Below are 17,651 nucleotides of genomic sequence, written 5' to 3' on the forward strand. Positions count from 1 at the left end.
TTCAAGCTTCATTGCACTGCTTAACTGACTTTTTTCCCCCCTTCTTTTGAAATTACCCACCTAATTTTCCATTTAATTGTTTATTTAAACCAGATCTCACGCAGGCTTAACAGATAAGTGACATATGTATTCAGTCTATCAGGCTGAACTTGAGCTGACAGGGAAGTATAGTGCAAATTTTGTCTTGGTTTTCTAAGTCTCTTTTTATCCAGTAGAATCTATTAATTAAAACTAGAGGCTTCACATAGTTGCAAGAATGATTCAATTAAGACACATTAAATTTAAACTATTTTATCAAGCATTTTTGTAAGTGAACATGTTCTTTGTGTCTTTCTTAGTGAAACCAGGTAAATGTATTTGTTTCATACGATAACTTTTGCCACCAATAACTGTTCAAATTAACTGGAAAAGAAAATTTTGTCTTTTAACATATTTAGCTGATTATAAGAGGATTTAGCTACTTTCAGTGAAGTTTTATTATAGAAGTAATTTATATTCAAATTCAACCAACATTTCCTAAGCAACTACTGTGTACTTGACACATGTTTTGGTGGGGGGTTCATTTATGTTTATTCCCTTCCCCCAGTAACTTGGAGAATTTTACAGATGATCCAATTGACAGATTTAATCTTGTAGTTATTTGTTATATATTCAGCCTGTTTATTCATGCATAAAATGAGACAGGTAAATGAATGGGATATGAAGAACAAATGTGCTCTACACAGTTTGCCTCAAATGTATTCTAATTCAAAAAATGTTTCCCTAAATATTTCCTGAAATATACCCGTGCTTTGCCTTCCCAGTCCCTCATCACCTCTAGCTCAGGCCATCACTGCCCCATACTCCCAGGCCTTTCTAGTTACAGGATACCCCAAGGTCAGTAGATCTCCCTGTCCACTTAGAGGCCTGTGTTCTACTTCTGCTCTGTGACCTTCACAGATCTGCATTGCCACCATTTAAACCCAAGGTGTGTCAGGCTGGAATTCAAGATCTCCGTGTCCCTCCAAGGTCTTTGGCACTCCTCTCTTTTTATGAGTTCCGTTCTAGCCAGTTTGCTCACAGTGTCTCCTACTGTGCTCTGTAAATTCCCACCTCAGCCCTTTCCCAGAGCCCAGTCACAATCCCAGTGTGTCTTACTGTCTCTTCTCTTTTTTCACATCAATTCCTGCCTCTTAGGTGAATCTTTATTGGATACTCTCTTCCCTCCTGGGAACTCAATAATACTTAATCTGGATTTCTTTGTGGGCACATCTCCTTATGCTGCCCTGTCTCAGTTTGTACATCTCACACGTGTGTATTGGATTACCATAGAGAGATTGCAGGGCCTTTGAGGACTGGGGCCACGTCCTTGCCTCCTCACGGGTAGCACACAGTATCATTCATCCTGGAGTAATTGACACTTGTGTTTTAGGATAATGATAATGATGATCGACTGTAACAGTGAGGTTTGACTATCTCCTTTAGAGTGCTTCAGAAAACAACCGTCTAGTTTTCCAGCAAGGATTGTAGAGTTGGGTAGTGAATTTCTCCTATTCCCCAATCAGATGCAGTGAAAGAAGCCAACAGATGACGTACTGCCTCAGCTAAGGTTGCCTCAGCTCCTTCCATAGCTCTTCCTGTCACAGAGCAGTGTATTTTGAATTGTGAGAAATGGCATCCTTCAGATATCCGTCTCTGTTAGTAGGACGTTGAGCATCAGAGAGCTAAGAAAACACCTTCAGTGTTCACATCAGATGACCATCGCTGTGCCTTGGTGAATCAGTACTTTTGGAGGCATCGTCTCTTCATTTCAGCTCCTAAGTAGGAGTCCTGCGTTTTGAAATTCCGTGTGAACAGGAAAGCAAGCCTTTCAGGGTCATACACAGAACTTGTGAGGAGGGCAAACCAGACATAAGAGAATCAGAGGGAGAAACCACTCAAAGAAAAGGGGAAGTCAGCAGCAAACTGTGGAAGAGGCTACTCTTCCTGCATGTCCTAGAAATGATAGTCGTACTGGTATGCCTTTTCTTCACTTAAGGACACACAAACACACAAAATAAAACCCAAACGATTGAACTGAAAGAGTGAGTCATACCAGCCCAGGCCTTTGCCAAGTTAGTCAGTTAAAGTGCAGGGCTGATTCTGTGCTTTTCTTAGACCCTGAATGACGGTCTGACTTTCTTCCCAAATTTTTTTAATGGAGAAAAAGTATATGCTGATTTTTGAGCAAGTTGGTATATATTAGCTGTCTTCTCATTAAATATTTTTAATCTTCCTTTAGAGAATATTAAGAAACTAACTGGGTTACTCTTCACGTGGAGGCTAATAAGTTGGTCATTCTACAGACTTTGTTTTATGTCATACTCTGTTAAACTTTTATTTTTAATCTCATAGTGTATCCTGTAGAAACATACCTGAGTCTAGATTTCTTCCTGAGCGCTTTCATTGTTTTGTGTTAACAGGGAACGGATATGGCAACCCCCGAAACTCACCAGGTCTGCTGGTCTCACCTGGTAACTTGAACAAGAATATGCAAGCAAAATCTCCTCCCCCCATGAATTTAGGGATGAATAACCGTAAACCAGATCTCCGAGTTCTTATTCCACCAGGCAGCAAGAATACGATGCCATCAGTGGTAATGCGAAACTACATTTTAAATAAATGTTGATAATGTTTTGTATATGTTTTGCTGTCTTTGTATTTGTCTAACATTTTGAATTACTTAAATGCTCCTAGAAAATTAACATATCAATGCTATTGCTGGAGCCCTGTTTGTATTTAGCCATTATTTCTGGTAACTGGTTCGCATTTTCCTTTTCCATGTTAAAAAAAAAAAAACCAACATCCAATAAACTCCACTATAAAACCGGTGTTCTGAGGCAAAGAAACCATTTCCTTTTAAGCTCTCCAATTTATAATTAGGAAAAAAATCATTGCTTATTACTCTCCTTATGTTGCATACAATTTGACCAGTGGTAGAATCAAATTCACAGAATAGGGACTTTCATAACAGATTTTATAATGTTGATCTAGTTATGTCCTCAAAGTAATGACAACCAAAAATCTCCATAATTTCTAAATGAACATTCTCCTGTTAATTGGCCATTCTTTTCTTAGGTGTGTTGCGGTGGTAAGGTTTAATACCTCACGTGCCTGTGCTCTACCTCAATTCATCTTTCCATATATGTGCTTCATGCAAATAGCTGCCTCTCAAAAGCAAATTGTTTTAAAATCCTAGGCATTATGAGAACAAAGGTTATGTTTTACAATAACAAAAAAAGATGGCACTGTTAGAAAAATTAAATAAGAAATAAATAAATAAGAAATATAAATAATATCCCCGGACTCTATCATTTTTCTTTCTCCTGGATCTGCAGGCTGAGATGAAGATAATGATTGTGGGGCCAAATTCAACAACAAAGAGACTTACATCAGTGTTCTCCAAATTAGCTTTGCTTAAGAGCGAGAACATTTAAAACCAAGATTCGGTAGACAAATTTAGACCATCCTGCAAACATATTGCTTTTTTTTTCTTTCTGTGCTCTGTGGCAGGCTTCAGGGTAAACCAGCCCTGCAAGCTGATTAGTTTATTATGGCGCAGTGCAGATTAATTTTGAATATCAACCCCCCCCCAAAAAGAAATCACATAATATGCAACGTTCCCTTTGGGAAGGACTGGGTCTAATAAATAAAACCTCCCACAGGGCCATAGCCAAGCAGTGTGGGCCATGCGTGGCAGGCTGTCTCTATCAGCAGATTTATTCCAAGTTCCTTAAAACCGATGTTCCCCCAGGGATCCTGTGAGTGGTCGGCACAGCCTCTCACCGGTGGCCAGGTGTAGTGTCTCCCCTCCTCCCGCGAGTGGGCTTTCAAAATACAAGCTTTTTTACTTTTTTTTTTTTTTTTCAAAACGTGGTACTGAAATAATGAAGGTTGAGACACTGACCTGTGCAGAAAACTGGATAGACTGTCTTCGCATTTGAGACAAACCGCTCATTAAAGGAAACAAAGAATGGCTTTGTGAGGAGTTATCTTTAGAGTCTGGGTTTTTAAATTGTTTAAACTGTTTTGTCTATCAGAAGATGCTTTTCCTTTTGTTGGAGAGGTTTTGCCCCGTTGTAAATATTTACAGACACTAATTAATAAAACTCCTTCCCCATGCTCTCAGTCTGAGGATGTCGACCTGCTTTTGGTAAGTAGTAAGAGAATTTCCCTTAAATGGTATGTGCAAGGAGAAACCCAAGGTGACTCTTAGGTGGAGTGGCTCTAGTAAAATGGGATGATAACAGAAGTTACCGTAATGTGTCAACATTAATTCTATTTCAGTGTCATTAATTTCAAGTACCACACACAGGTGAAAAGAATATCTGGATATTTATTTTTCTGTCTCAGCCTTTGTAAGTGAAGACCATGTTTTCAGTTTATTTTAGGACTTGGTTTATAGTAAAATTCTAACAAAAATAATTTCCTTAGTTATTTAAACCATAAAGATACTCATTTTTCTAAGAATTAAAGTCTCATGAGCTTTAAATGTATGTGAATCTTTAATCTTCTTGCTGTAAGGAGTTAAATATACATGTTAGCTGCTTTGCCATGTAGTTCTGAGGGAAGTTTAGAATATGAAAAAAGTGGTCGGAGCACCACCTGCTGGTCAGAGTATAGCATGAAATCTGCCCATCTGCTCTGCTGTATATAGAACTGAACATAAAAACCACCACGGTTGATTTTAATTTTTTTTAATTTGCATTTGAATAAAAACTGAAACAATGGAAGTACAGTATACATATTTCATCAGTTTTCAACATAGTCTGTTTTTACCCATAATAAAGCTTATGGTACTTGTTACTAGTTCAGTTGCCTAGGAGATACTGATGTAATGGGTTACTATGGCAACAACTGGTCTCTTGAAGGATTGTAAATGATAGGGTTGGCAGAGTTCATAGAGACACATGTTAAATGATTAATTTCAGGAGATTTGTACCAAGTTATCTCTTTATGTGCAAAACTAATACTGAAATGTAACATTTTTAACTTTTAAAAAATTCTACCAATAATGTCTCTTTATTTACTTTAAAAGAATCAAAGGATAAATAACTCCCAGTCTGCTCAGTCATTGGCTACCCCAGTGGTTTCCGTAGCAACTCCTACTTTACCAGGACAAGGGATGGGAGGATATCCATCAGCCATTTCAACAACATATGGTACCGGTGAGTAGCTTTGCCATGTTCAAATAGTACATTAAATACTTTTTATTAAAAAGCAAGATGAAGAAAGTTATACCTTTTAGTCTGTTAGGAAGCTTCATGTAGTACCTGTGGCGTCCAGAGACTATAGCATCGCCTATTTCTTACTAAGACAAAATGAGTATTTTTGACAAAAAGTATTTTTCTTTCTTAAGTGAAAGTTTTATTAACCCAACCTGAATTCAATATACAAGAACAATTTCAAGGAAAACAAGCCATTATTTCTGGTGTAATAGTGGAGCTCACTTTCTCAAGATTGTTTATAAATCTTCTTTTATTATTATTATTTTTTTTATTTCTGAGAGAGAGAGACAGCGTGAGCAGGGGAGGGTCACAGAGAGAGGAAGACACAGAATCTGAAACAGGCTCCAGGCTCTGAGCTGGCTGTCAGCACAGAGCCCGACTCAGGGCTCAAACCCACAAACTGTGAGATCATGACCTGAGCCAAAGTCAGACGCTTAACCAACTGAGCCACCCAGGAACCCCTTCAGGATTGTTTAAAAGACATTTCTGGATCATCAAATATGTAGATGTTATAATGCCAGATTGTACTTCTAATAAATTAAAATTGCAGGCTGTTCTACTTCAAAGCTTTCATGGAATACTTTTTTTTTTTTGGTATATGATATGTATCTCTTTTATTTATTTTTTTAATATGTTTTTATTTATTTCTAGGAGAGAGAGAGACAGCATGAGCAGGGGAGGGTCAGAGAGAGAGGGAGACACAGACTCTGAAATAGGCTCCAGGCTCTGAGCTGACAGTCAGCACAGAGCCCGACGCGGGGCTCGAACCCATGAACCGCGAGATCATGACCTAAGCGAAAGTCGGACGCTTAACCGACTAAGCCACCCAGGTGCCCCAATATGTATCTCTTTTAAATTAAAGTTGCTCCTGATACTTTATCTCCTTCTCCCCCCACCTGCAGCCAAAATGAGAGAATTTAAAACAATCATTAAATAGCACTCATGGAATATTTTTAATAGGAAATGTTTATTTACCAGTCTATAATTTCCAAATTAAGTCTTTTCCCTACTGTCTTATTTGTTCCTCTAGAGTATTCTCTGAGTAGTGCAGACCTGTCCTCTCTGTCTGGGTTCAACACCGCCAGCGCCCTTCATCTTGGGTCAGTAACTGGCTGGCAACAGCAGCACCTTCATAACATGCCGCCATCCGCCCTCAGTCAGCTGGGGTAAGCAATATTACTTCTCTCGTAAAACACTTCTAGAAGGCATTTTTAAGTGGCAAGTGGCAATCTCTAAATACTGCACTCTAAGGTCCCATGAAAGGATGTACAGTTCTATTTTATCAAAATCGGAAGGTAATGATCATATCAGTATCTTTCAAGCAGGTTAAATATTACTTTGCTTATTTTTTAAGAGGAGGGGAGCCCTGTGATGATGGGATAAGTTATTTCCCTATTGTTTTAGGCTATATTGGTTTCCACTTCGATCAGTAAACAAACTTCACTTAGTTAACTTTTCATGTAGCTCACGTGGGATGTAAGAAGGCACTTAAAAGTTCTTCACATTTTTGAGATATTTGGGAATCCTAACCACTCAACGTAAACCATATAGTCATGCTAACGTTAATCTAGTATTCATAGGATCTATTATTCTATTGATACACTGATTTCATATAGTTATAATGTACTCATAGTATGGTTGTATATTTATAGACATTGTATAAATATAAATGTATATGTATATACACATATATGTACTAATTACCTAAATTTGGGTATAAAAATAATTTCTATTGTTTTCTGAAATCAAAATATGTGTATTTCTGCCCCCTTGTGGTAACTTTGAGAAATGTCTTTATCATAGAAATGACTCCTGTCATTTATCTGTGAAAATGTGCAAACCTTTACAAAGCGCTGATTTCAGAATTCACACTTATAAAACACGTAGCTTTTTTAGGTTTAAAACCTGAATCAAAGACCTGCCTTTAAGTTTACATAATAACTCCAAAACTGCAGTTAATCTTCAGAAGAAAATACTAGGAAGATATAAAATATTGAAAGATAAATTTTTGTATTTTAGAAACATTCTGTGTGTCTACCTCACTTTCAGTTTTCTGCTGAGCCATTTGGTGAGAAGAGTTAGCTAGTTCTATACTTCTGTTCCTAAAGAGATAATGAGTGTAAAACACTGATTAGAATAAAAATCACTGATTGACATCACGACCACATCTCTTACCCCTCAGTACCCTCCTAGCTTTCATGTGGAATTGATTTCAAATAGATTAGCACTCTAGTAATGGAGTCTTCCCCCATTCACTGTGTATTTGCTTCCATTCTGCTCCCTAAACATTAGTGTTGAAAATCTAACCTTTCATTTAAACAATAAAATAAATTCACATGACATCATTGCTGCGGTTTCCTAAAAGATTGTTAACTTTGAAGATATATTAAATATTGATCAGCAACAGGGTTTCTCTTTTTAGGACATTTTAAGTTTTCTCAGAAATGTTAACTATGCAAGTAGGCATTTATTGCAATAACTTTTTAAGGTAATTGTCACTAAGTACATCATACCATCCAAGCAGTCTTAAAATACATACATGTTGCATTGCTCTGCTATGGTTAAGCCGTGAGTCCACAGTACATGCTTCTTTATAGAAATCAGGGTAGCTGTTTACTTCTAGATTTTCACAAAATTCATCCATTAAAGGACTAGATTTCTTTAGAAATTATCAGTGTCAAAAGCCATAGTATTTGCTCTGAATGTGGCTTTCTTTTGTTTTTAGTAACACCTGACAATTTGCATTTTATGTACAAAATACATTTATTTATGTATTTTAACTATACCATAATTTTAAAAGTCCCTTCTATTACATGTGAAGAGTCTCATTCTCTGCTGCCCTTAGTAAAGTCTTCAGTAAATGAGAAAGAAGAGGACTGGCCTAGAGAGGAACCAAATGGCAACAGCCAAGGATGAAGCATTTTGTTTAGTTCCGGTTTCTTTCAGCAACAGTTATCATGGTGTATAATTTACACTCTGAATTTAGTCTGAGTTTTTATTACGTTTAATCACTTCCCTTATCCCTCAGATAGATAGGATACCCCTTTTAGTCCTTCTAATCTTGGCCAGCTCTCCTTCTTTCTTTCCTTCCTTCCTTCTTCCTTCCTTCCTTCCTTCTTTCCTCTCTCTCTCTCTCTCTCTCTGTCATACATACATACATACACACACAGGGTAGCTTTTTAAAAGGGGGTCCTTTCAAATGGACTAGCTCATGTTCACACAATTAAATGTTAAACTGTTAAAAAAAAAACTCCCAAGTTGTAATATTTATGTAAATAAATTATATGAGGTGCCTTAATTCCTTACAGTGTGGATTAATTTTAAAAATCGGTATCTTTTTAGGCTAAAGTAGTCTCAGTGTCTTGTGTGGTGAGTTCACATTCTTTTGGGCAGATACAGTGTTCAAAGTAGATACAGCGTCCAGAGTGGCCATTCCCAGCAGCCCAAGATGGTCACAATTCTTTCCCAAAATTAAGAGTATAAAAGGACTCTTTGTTTTGTTGATGGAAATACCTTTAACTCTCTGAAGCTGTACTTTTAACACTATGTTAGCGTCTGGTTTTATCTAGCCAAGTCAGATAAATGGCATACATTGATTAGAGGTAGGAAGGAGAGGTGATTGGCAGAAGGAACTTGCCCTCAAGGATTAGTGTCATTTGAGAAAATGACCCTCAAATTTTTAAGTGCTTTTCTCACATCACCTTTGAAAAATGGCAGCCTATTTTCTGGAAACATTTCTTTACATCATCTTTGTTGATGTGGGTGTTTAGAGACTACTTTTAAAAGGTTAGGTTAAATATAGTTTGATAGTTTAATTTGGAGGCGGAGGCAGTACAAAATTTGAATAAAACTATCCGGTTACATTTCACTTCTGAACAATTGTGGGGAAGGGTAGGTGTTTTCCCAGTTGGAAGACATCTGCAATAGATGAAAACTTGTAGCAGGATTTGATACGGGCAACTTGCACATCAGGCTTCTGTCTCCCACCCACCTCTTTCTCACCCACACACATGGAGCATTTCTCAATTATCTGGGCCTATAAAGATTTTGTTCTTAACAACAAACAGACCAACACGCTTGTATCTGAATCTAGCATGTGTACTGCTAAGTGATGTTGTAATGCATTTTCTTTTCAAGATAAGACTTTGGTAACGGACACTAAACAATTACATTCCCTGCTATTTAAAATCCTATACCACAGTATAATGGAGCTGAATCTAAGTTATCATGTACATTTCGTTACTGTGGATTGAGTTTCCCCAGAACTACTCAAAATGCTTCATATATTCTTACAGTGTCAAATGAAAGGCCACCAAAAAGTAAACTTAGAGACTAGCCCATTAGTCTGCAGGAAGGCATAAACAATAAGCGTTTATATCTCTTATAAGGAAGAGATGTAGCAGAACCTATCTGAGCCAATTCACAATGGGAAATACACTAAATAAGTAGATAAGGCAGCTTCTTAAAGCTGTATTAAAGAAACAGCATTTTGATTATACTATTTTTTGCTTAATTTTTCCAGATTAACCGCTCATATTAGCCCAACTCACCTAATTTTTTTTTCTAATTGTCCATGTCCCTCTGCCTGTGAAGAAGCTATCTAAATGTCAGAGGGCAGTCACAAGCATTTGTTGATATGCCACTTTGTTTTCAGACTCCTAATTGACATTTATTATTAAAGAGTTGTGTGATTCATAGTAGAAGCATTTAATTAAATTTTAGTGAAATAATCTTTCTTATCCAGAGCCAGGAAAATTCTTTCTTCCAGAAATCAAAAGATGATTTCCTTTGACATCAAAATGAATCATTAAGTAACTTTGAACCAAGATAAAATAGTCCACCGTTATAGATCCTTTTGAAATACAGGTGTCACACCCCCCATTTTAATATCTTCTTGATTTGAAGATTATTTAATTAAAACTTTTAGAAAATTAGTATGCTAATATAGACTAAAAGAAAAACTACAAATAAATAATGACAAATATGAACAGGTGATTGAAAATCTTATATACGCCATGTTGGTAACTTGATATAAGTGCTAAGACTGTTTTCGTTTTAAAACATAAAAGCCAGAGAAATAAAGGCTTATTAGGGAAACAAATAATTCTCCTTTATGTTATTCTCAACATTAGCTCATCTATTAATAAGAGAAGAAAACTAGTTCTTTGCCAGTAGGTGGTGCTTTTGTATAAAACATCACTCAAAGATAAACTCATTTTGACTAATTTTATATCTCTGTACGTTTTGAGCCTGAATTGCATCTCCCAAAAAGCCAGCCCCAAGTTATTTCCACTTTTTCCTCTGAAATATGTGCCCATTTTCTCACTGTTCATAATGACTTTTAAATGCCATCTAATTCTCTCCATTTGAAAGTAATGTAATCACATACATGAGTAGGAAGGCTCACTTTCCTTTGATTAGAATGGGTGTATCTGGATAGGTGATTCTTTCCTGCGGCTCCTCCTCCTCACTAAAAGAGATATTTGTACTCTCCTGACAATATGGGCAAGTAAAGCTGACTCTAGCCATGGATGTCAGCGCAATCAGAATGCAAAAACAGTACGAGCATCTTAAAACTGATGTCGGCAATGTTCTTCTGGCTTATCGTGATCAAAGTCATTGTGATTGCTAATCTACCCTTAGGGGCTTAATGCTTTTCCCTCCAGAGTTTCAAGTATCTAAATTCTTCCACATTTTGGAAAAAGGGAAAATTATACTCTCCTGGAATAAATGAGGATTAAGGCTTCTAAACAATAGAATCACACTAGATCCTTCTTTACAACAACCTTTCCTTAGATAAATCCAGATTCCTCAACTCGTGCCAATTATAAATATAAGAGGAGTGGTACCCTACCCTTCACCCCAACAGGGAGAGATTCTCAATAATAAACTTGAGGTAATTGGGGAACAGAGAAAGCAGTTTCACGCCATGTAACTGAGAAAAGATGAAGAAAGTCCAACTATTGATCAGTTTTAGTAGGGTAGGAAATCTTAGTGTTTTTAGGCCAATAAACTTTTCTGCAAATAATTTTCAATCCCTTCCCCTCCTCTTCTCCCCTCTTCCAAGTTTTTCACCATATACAGTTATAATTTATATTTACATCATTTACAGTTATAAATGTAGCATTTTATGGATTTGTTCATTTGAAATTTGAACTCCCTTCACTTTCTCTGAAGACTATACAACTTAACATGCATGTGCTTATTACACAGAGGGAAACATTTATGTCTGTAACCAGCTTTTTATAATGATTTTCGCGCACACACGTTAGTAAATCAAAGACATCTAATTCAAAAGCTAAACACTGTATCTTACATCTTAGCTCATAATTTGAAACTAGTCTAGGGAGAAATTCCATGGACACAGAAAATGCTTTTTGCAGCACGTCATGTTAAGCCTTTCTGAGCCAGTCACCTGTATGTTTAGGGAGCCTGTCACAGACTAGAGGTATATGATTCATGAGGCCCGGACCAGTTGAATGCTGTAATTACTACCAGGCATCCTAAATCGCTCTGAGAACGTGATGCCCCTAAGTGCTTCGAGCACGCTCTTGTCCCTCTGGGCATGCTCTGGTGTCTATGCGAGTCTTGAAGCTGATGTGTTATGTAATTGTGAGTTCCTGGGGGCTCCAGGCCTCCTCCATCTGTAACTGGGTTTCCTTTCCTCCTACAGAGCTTGCACTAGCACTCATTTATCTCAGAGTTCAAATCTCTCCCTGCCTTCTACTCAAAGCCTCAACATCAAGTCAGAACCTGTTTCTCCTCCTAGAGACCGTACCACCACCCCTTCGAGATACCCACAACACACGCGCCACGAGGCGGGGAGATCTCCTGTTGACAGCTTGAGCAGCTGTAGCAGTTCGTACGACGGGAGCGACCGAGAGGATCACCGGAATGAATTCCACTCCCCCATTGGACTCACCAGACCTTCGCCGGACGAAAGGGAAAGTCCCTCAGTCAAGCGCATGCGACTCTCGGAAGGATGGGCAACATGATCAGATTATTACTTAATAGTTTTTTTTTTTCTTGCAGTGTGTGTGTGTGCTATACCTTAATGGGGAAGGGGGGTCGATATGCATTATATGTGCTGTGTGTGGAAAAAAAAAAAGTCAGGTACTCTGTTTTGTAAAAGTACTTTTAAATTGCCTCAGTGATACAGTATAAAGATAAACAGAAATGCTGAGATAAGCTTAGCACTTGAGTTGTACAACAGAACACTTGTACAAAATAGATTTTAAGGCTAACTTCTTTTCACTGTTGTGCTCCTTTGCAAAATGTATGTTACAATAGATAGTGTCATGTTGCAGGTTCAACGTTATTTACATGTAAATAGACAAAAGGAAACATTTGCCAAAAGCGGCAGATCTTTACTGAAAGAGAGAGCAGCTGTTATGCAACATATAGAAAAATGTATAGAGGTTTTGGACAGACCCGGCAAAGGGTGGCCGTTGGTAAATGTTAGGAACACACCAGGTCACCTAACATCCCGAGAACGCGCTCACAAACCTGCACGCATATCACTGGCGTATGGCACTCATTAAAAAGGATCAACGACCATTACAGGAGGACCATACCTATTTAAAAAAAAAAAAATGTGGAGTTTGAGGGCTAACGTATTTAATTAAATAAATAAATAAATCTGGGTCTGCATCTCTTATTAAATAAAAATATAAAAATATGTACATTACATTTTGCTTATTTTCATATAAAAGGTAAGACAGAGTTTGCAAAGCATTTGTGGCTTTTTGTAGTTTACTTAAGCCAAAATGTGTTTTTTTCCCCCTTGATAGCTTCGCTAATATTTTAAACAGTCCTGTAAAAAACCAAAAAGGACTTTTTGTATAGAAAGCACTACCCTAAGCCATGAGGAACTCCATGCTTTGCTAACCAAGATAACTGTTTTCTCTTTGTAGAAGTTTTGTTTTTGAAATGTGTATTTCTAATTATATAAAATATTAAGAATCTTTTAAAAAATCTGTGAAATTAACATGCTTGTGTATAGCTTTCTAATATATATAATATTATGGTAATAGCAGAAGTTTTGTTATCTTAATAGCGGGAGGGGGGTATATTTGTGCAGTTGCACATTTGAGTAACTATTTTCTTTCTGTTTTCTTTTACTCTGCATACATTTTATAAGTTCAAGGTCAGCTGTCAAAAGGATAACCTGTGGGATTAGAACATATCACGTTGCAACACCCTAAATTGTTTTTAATACATTAGGAATCTTCCGGGTCAACTGACATCCATTGTATATACTAATGAGTTTCTTTCATGCTATTTTTTGTTTTGTTTTTGCATTATTATCAAATGCAGGGCCCCTTTCTGATCTCACCATTTCACCATGCATCTTGGAATTCAGTAAGTGCATACCCTAACTTGCCCATATCCTAAATTATCTGGTTGGTCTTCAGCCTAGAATTTGATACACCTTTTAGAAATATGCCCAGAATAGAGAAGCTGTGTTGGGGCACACGCTGCAAATATGGCCCTAGAAACAAGTGATATGGCATTTACTCAACGCATAAGTTATCAATTCCCACAGAAGAAAAATGTGAAAGACTGGGTGCTAGACAAGAAGGAAGCAGGTAAAGGGATAGTTGCTTCGTCATCCATTTTTAATTACTTTAACTGACCCTCAACAATCTTGTCAGCAATATAGGACTGTTGCACAATCCCGGTGTGTCAGGACCCCCAAATGTCACTTCTGCATAAAGCATGTATGTCATCTATTTTTTTCTTCAATAAAGAGATTTAATAGCCATTTCAAGAAATCCCATTAAAGAACCTCTCTATGTCCCTTTTTTTAAATTTTACAAGAAATAATGATGACTCTTGTCTGATATTTGTCTAGAAGGGATTAATTTTCAGACCCCTTAAGAAGTGAGTGCCATAAAAAAAAAAAGTTGATATATATTGCTTAAAAGAGATTTCGATCCAGGAATGATTTTCTTTCTCTTGGAATGTGAAGATCTGTCGATTCATCTCCAATCATGTGCATTGACATACACAGCAACGAAGATGCAGACAGGAAGAGCGATACTGCTGTGCACATGTAGGACATTCTCATCCATTCTTTTCTTTCCCTTGCATAGTTGCTATGTGTTTCTCACCATAAAAGGCTGCCGCTGGGTGGCAAAAGCCAAGAGACCTTACTAACTAGGCGGTATTTTCTTAACTTGATCTGAAATCCACAATTAGACCACAATGCACCTTTGGTGGTGTCCGTATAGGATGCCAGCCTGCCTTGTACTAACGTTTTATATACTGAAAACAAACAAAAAAAATCTGTCAACCTTTTCCTACATCCCACTACTCAAGGTATCCATGGAACATGAAAGAAAGACATTTATGCAGAGGAAAAACAGAAAATCATCCCTGAACATGCAACACACACACACACACGCATTCACACATGGGAAGAACAACTAAGAAAGTGCTTTTCCTCACCACAGACTTGATCCCATCCTTACAACCATCCTCCTAACTTGATGTGTCTAAAATATGCAAACATGTCACACATGTTCTTTGTCATTTCAAAACACTTTATTCATATCGGAAATTTACCAGTGGGTGGGAAAGGGTCATTATGTGAAAATATGAGAAAATAGCCATATTAATTTTTTACCTGCAGTTTGCCTCCGCAACAAAAGAAAAGTGAATTTATAATGCTGAAGAGAAAGTAAGCGAAAGTACCAGCAGAAGCCTTGGCTATTTATAGCAGATCTGACAATAGTTTTATAAGAACATGAAAAGAACAGAATCACTTGAAAATGGATGCCAGTCATCTCTTGCTCCCACTACTGAATTCATATAAAGTGGTAGCAAGATAGTGAGGGTATAATCTGAGAATTTTTCTAAGACGACTTAATGAGAAGAAGCACAATTTTGATTGTGATGAGTCACTTTCTGTAAACAATCACTGTCTATCTTTACCCTTCTACCTTATCTGTAATCTACCATTTATGTATTTGCAAAGCTAGTACGGTTTTGGGTTTTTATCACAGTGAATCCTTTGTATTCAGGAGTCTAGGGCAGAGCCCTGAGGGAGTGTTCTGTGACACGCCCCATCCTAGAGTAACATTTTAGGCAACATTCTTCATTGTGAGCAAAAGAACCATAAATAACGTTTTACACAGCTACAAATATTGTTATAGCTAATCCTATTTTAAAAGATTTTTGGTAATATTAAGCTTAAATACTGGTAACACTGATGCAATATATGCAAGCTACACCACCTATATATTGTATGCATTGGTGAGTGGAAGGCTGTTCATTTCAACCTTTTTTAAAATTGTGTTTTTTAGTAAAATGTCTTATTTTTTCCCAAAGGTGGAATTTAACATTTTGTAATGATGAATATGAAAATACCTATCATCCTCAGATCACTTTAAGGGTGACTAAAAGTGAGGGGAAAAACAAAAGTTCCAATACACTTTTTAAAAGAATGTCTGCCCTCTCACACTTTGATGTATGTGTTTTCCTCACACCGCCATCTTTTAATTTAGAGATAGCATTTTTTTGCCCCTTGTCATGGGCTTTTGTTTATTTTTCCAGAGGGTAAATGCTTTGTGTTTTCTTTCTTTAAAAAAAAATTTTTTTTTTAAAGAAGCAGCCACTTGAACCCTCAGTAAAGGCTGTTGCCTAAGCATGGCATACTTCATCTGTTCCCATTTGTGCCATCTGCTGTGATGTCACTTACATGGCGTTAATTTCCTGCCACTACAGATCTTTTGAAGATTGATGGAATACTGGTGTCTGTTAGAACACTTCAGACTACAGATGTAATTAAAGGCTTTTCTTAATATGTTTTAACCAAAGATGTGGAGCAATCCAAGCCACAGATCTTCTACATTCAATTTGTCCATTTGGGTTATTTTCATAATCGGGTATTGCATTTTGCCTTCCCTAACCATACCTCAAATTGAATCATACCTCAGTTTAATTCAGAGAGGTCGGCTAAGTGACAGATTCTGTTGTGTGAACGCAGTACCAGTGTTCTCGCGGAGCAAAGTAGACCTGGGTCACTGTAGGCATAGGACTTGGATTGCTTCAGATGGTTTGCTGTATCATTTTTCTTCTTTTTCTTTTTCTGGGGACTTGTTTCCATTACATGACAGTAATTAAAATAGCTTGTAAATGAGGGCATACAAGCATTTGCAACAAATATTCAAATAGAGGCTCACAGCGGCATAAGCTGGACTTTGTCGCCACTAGATGACAAGATGTTATAACTAAGTTAAACCACATCTGTGTATCTCAAGGGACTTAATTCAGCTGTCTGTAGTGAATAAAAGTGGGGAATTTTCAAAAGTTTCTCCTGCTGGAAATAAGGTATAATTTGTATTTTGCAGACAATTCAGTAAAGTTACTGGCTTTCTTAGTGATGCAGTGTCCGTGGTGCGTTTTTTTTAATTAATGTTTTGCTGTTTAAATTTATTCCACTTAATCCTGTTTGTTAAAGCAGCTTCTCCCACAAGTGCAACTGAGCATTCTGAGTTTTCGGCTCAAATACTTAAAAAGTGGGGCGTTTGTGTTTTGGAGGGAAGAAAGGTGTAAACTGGATCACTTTTCTTGGAGTGATAGATGTACTCAGACAGTGTGAGAAGTTCAAGGTTCTTATCAAGTGGTTCCACTTCTTTATCAAAGCAGGTCCATGAAGATCTTGGATAACTTGCCTGAAACAGAGAATTTTCCAAAAGACATTCTGAAAAGCACTACCATGACAATAACTTAAATTGTTTATAAACTAAAATGTGCAGGAAGCATTTTCAGATTCATTTATTTTTTCCGTTGAAACAGTCTCTTTAACCAAATCAAAAAGCAAAAAAGGAAAGCATAGACTTTTATCTAAATACTTGAAAAAATTAGTAAATTCAAAGACTTTTAGAAACTGAAAAATCTATTACCAAAACTCAATAATAATTGCTAAAGGAAATGTCCTTAGAGAGACCAGCATAAAGTCTAATTTAGGAACTGAAAAGGGAAACAAGAAGGCACTGGCCAGCCACCTGGAGAACTTGGACTCCTGCACTCAGTGATTCCTGCTCTGCTGGGAAAAAGAACGCAGCTTGGGGAAACATTGCATGTGGCTTCAAGATAGCAGTGCTTTTCTCTCTGTTCTTTTTATTCGTTGTCGGCAAACGTTATGTGTAATTCTTTATGTGTAATTCATGTGGTGGGTTCTAGGATGAATGAAGACGTAGCCCTTGCTCTTAAGGAACTTACAAACTGATAGGAGATTGAAAGATTAATGGGAAGTAGAAACTGCTCTCAGAGACTTTCCCAAAGTGCTAGGAGGGAACCACTTCAGTCATCTCTGAAGCAGAGCAGAGCATGAACACTTCTTCATTTGCCCAGTAGAGACAGGGTTGGACTTGTCTTTGGAGGGTGGGTACGATGGAG

The 17,651-nt window shown here is 37.2% G+C and overlaps 1 protein-coding gene across 8 annotated transcripts in view; it reads left to right on the forward strand.

The window, feature by feature from the left end:
* The window catches only part of MEF2C (myocyte enhancer factor 2C), a 152,567-nt gene extending 135,934 nt beyond the window's left edge, over window positions 1-16,633 (forward strand). For 3 of the 8 annotated variants that reach the window (XM_039219377.1, XM_039219372.1, XM_039219373.1), the window contains 4 exons: window positions 2,442-2,614; window positions 5,057-5,186; window positions 6,277-6,412; window positions 11,920-16,633. In XM_039219377.1, the coding sequence (XP_039075308.1) occupies window positions 2,442-2,614; window positions 5,057-5,186; window positions 6,277-6,412; window positions 11,920-12,241 (761 nt within the window). In that variant the 3' untranslated portion in view covers window positions 12,242-16,633. Of the gene's footprint in view, window positions 1-2,441; window positions 2,615-4,147; window positions 4,172-5,056; window positions 5,187-6,276; window positions 6,413-11,919 lie in introns of all 8 variants that reach the window. The other 5 variants (XM_039219371.1, XM_039219370.1, XM_039219376.1 and 2 more) reach the window with 3 other exon arrangements.
* Window positions 16,634-17,651: the final 1,018 nt, after the last annotated feature.

Source organism: Hyaena hyaena, unplaced genomic scaffold (genome assembly GCF_003009895.1).
Source record: "Hyaena hyaena isolate Hyena2069 unplaced genomic scaffold, ASM300989v1 scaffold_815, whole genome shotgun sequence".
Lineage (NCBI taxonomy): Eukaryota > Metazoa > Chordata > Mammalia > Carnivora > Hyaenidae > Hyaena > Hyaena hyaena.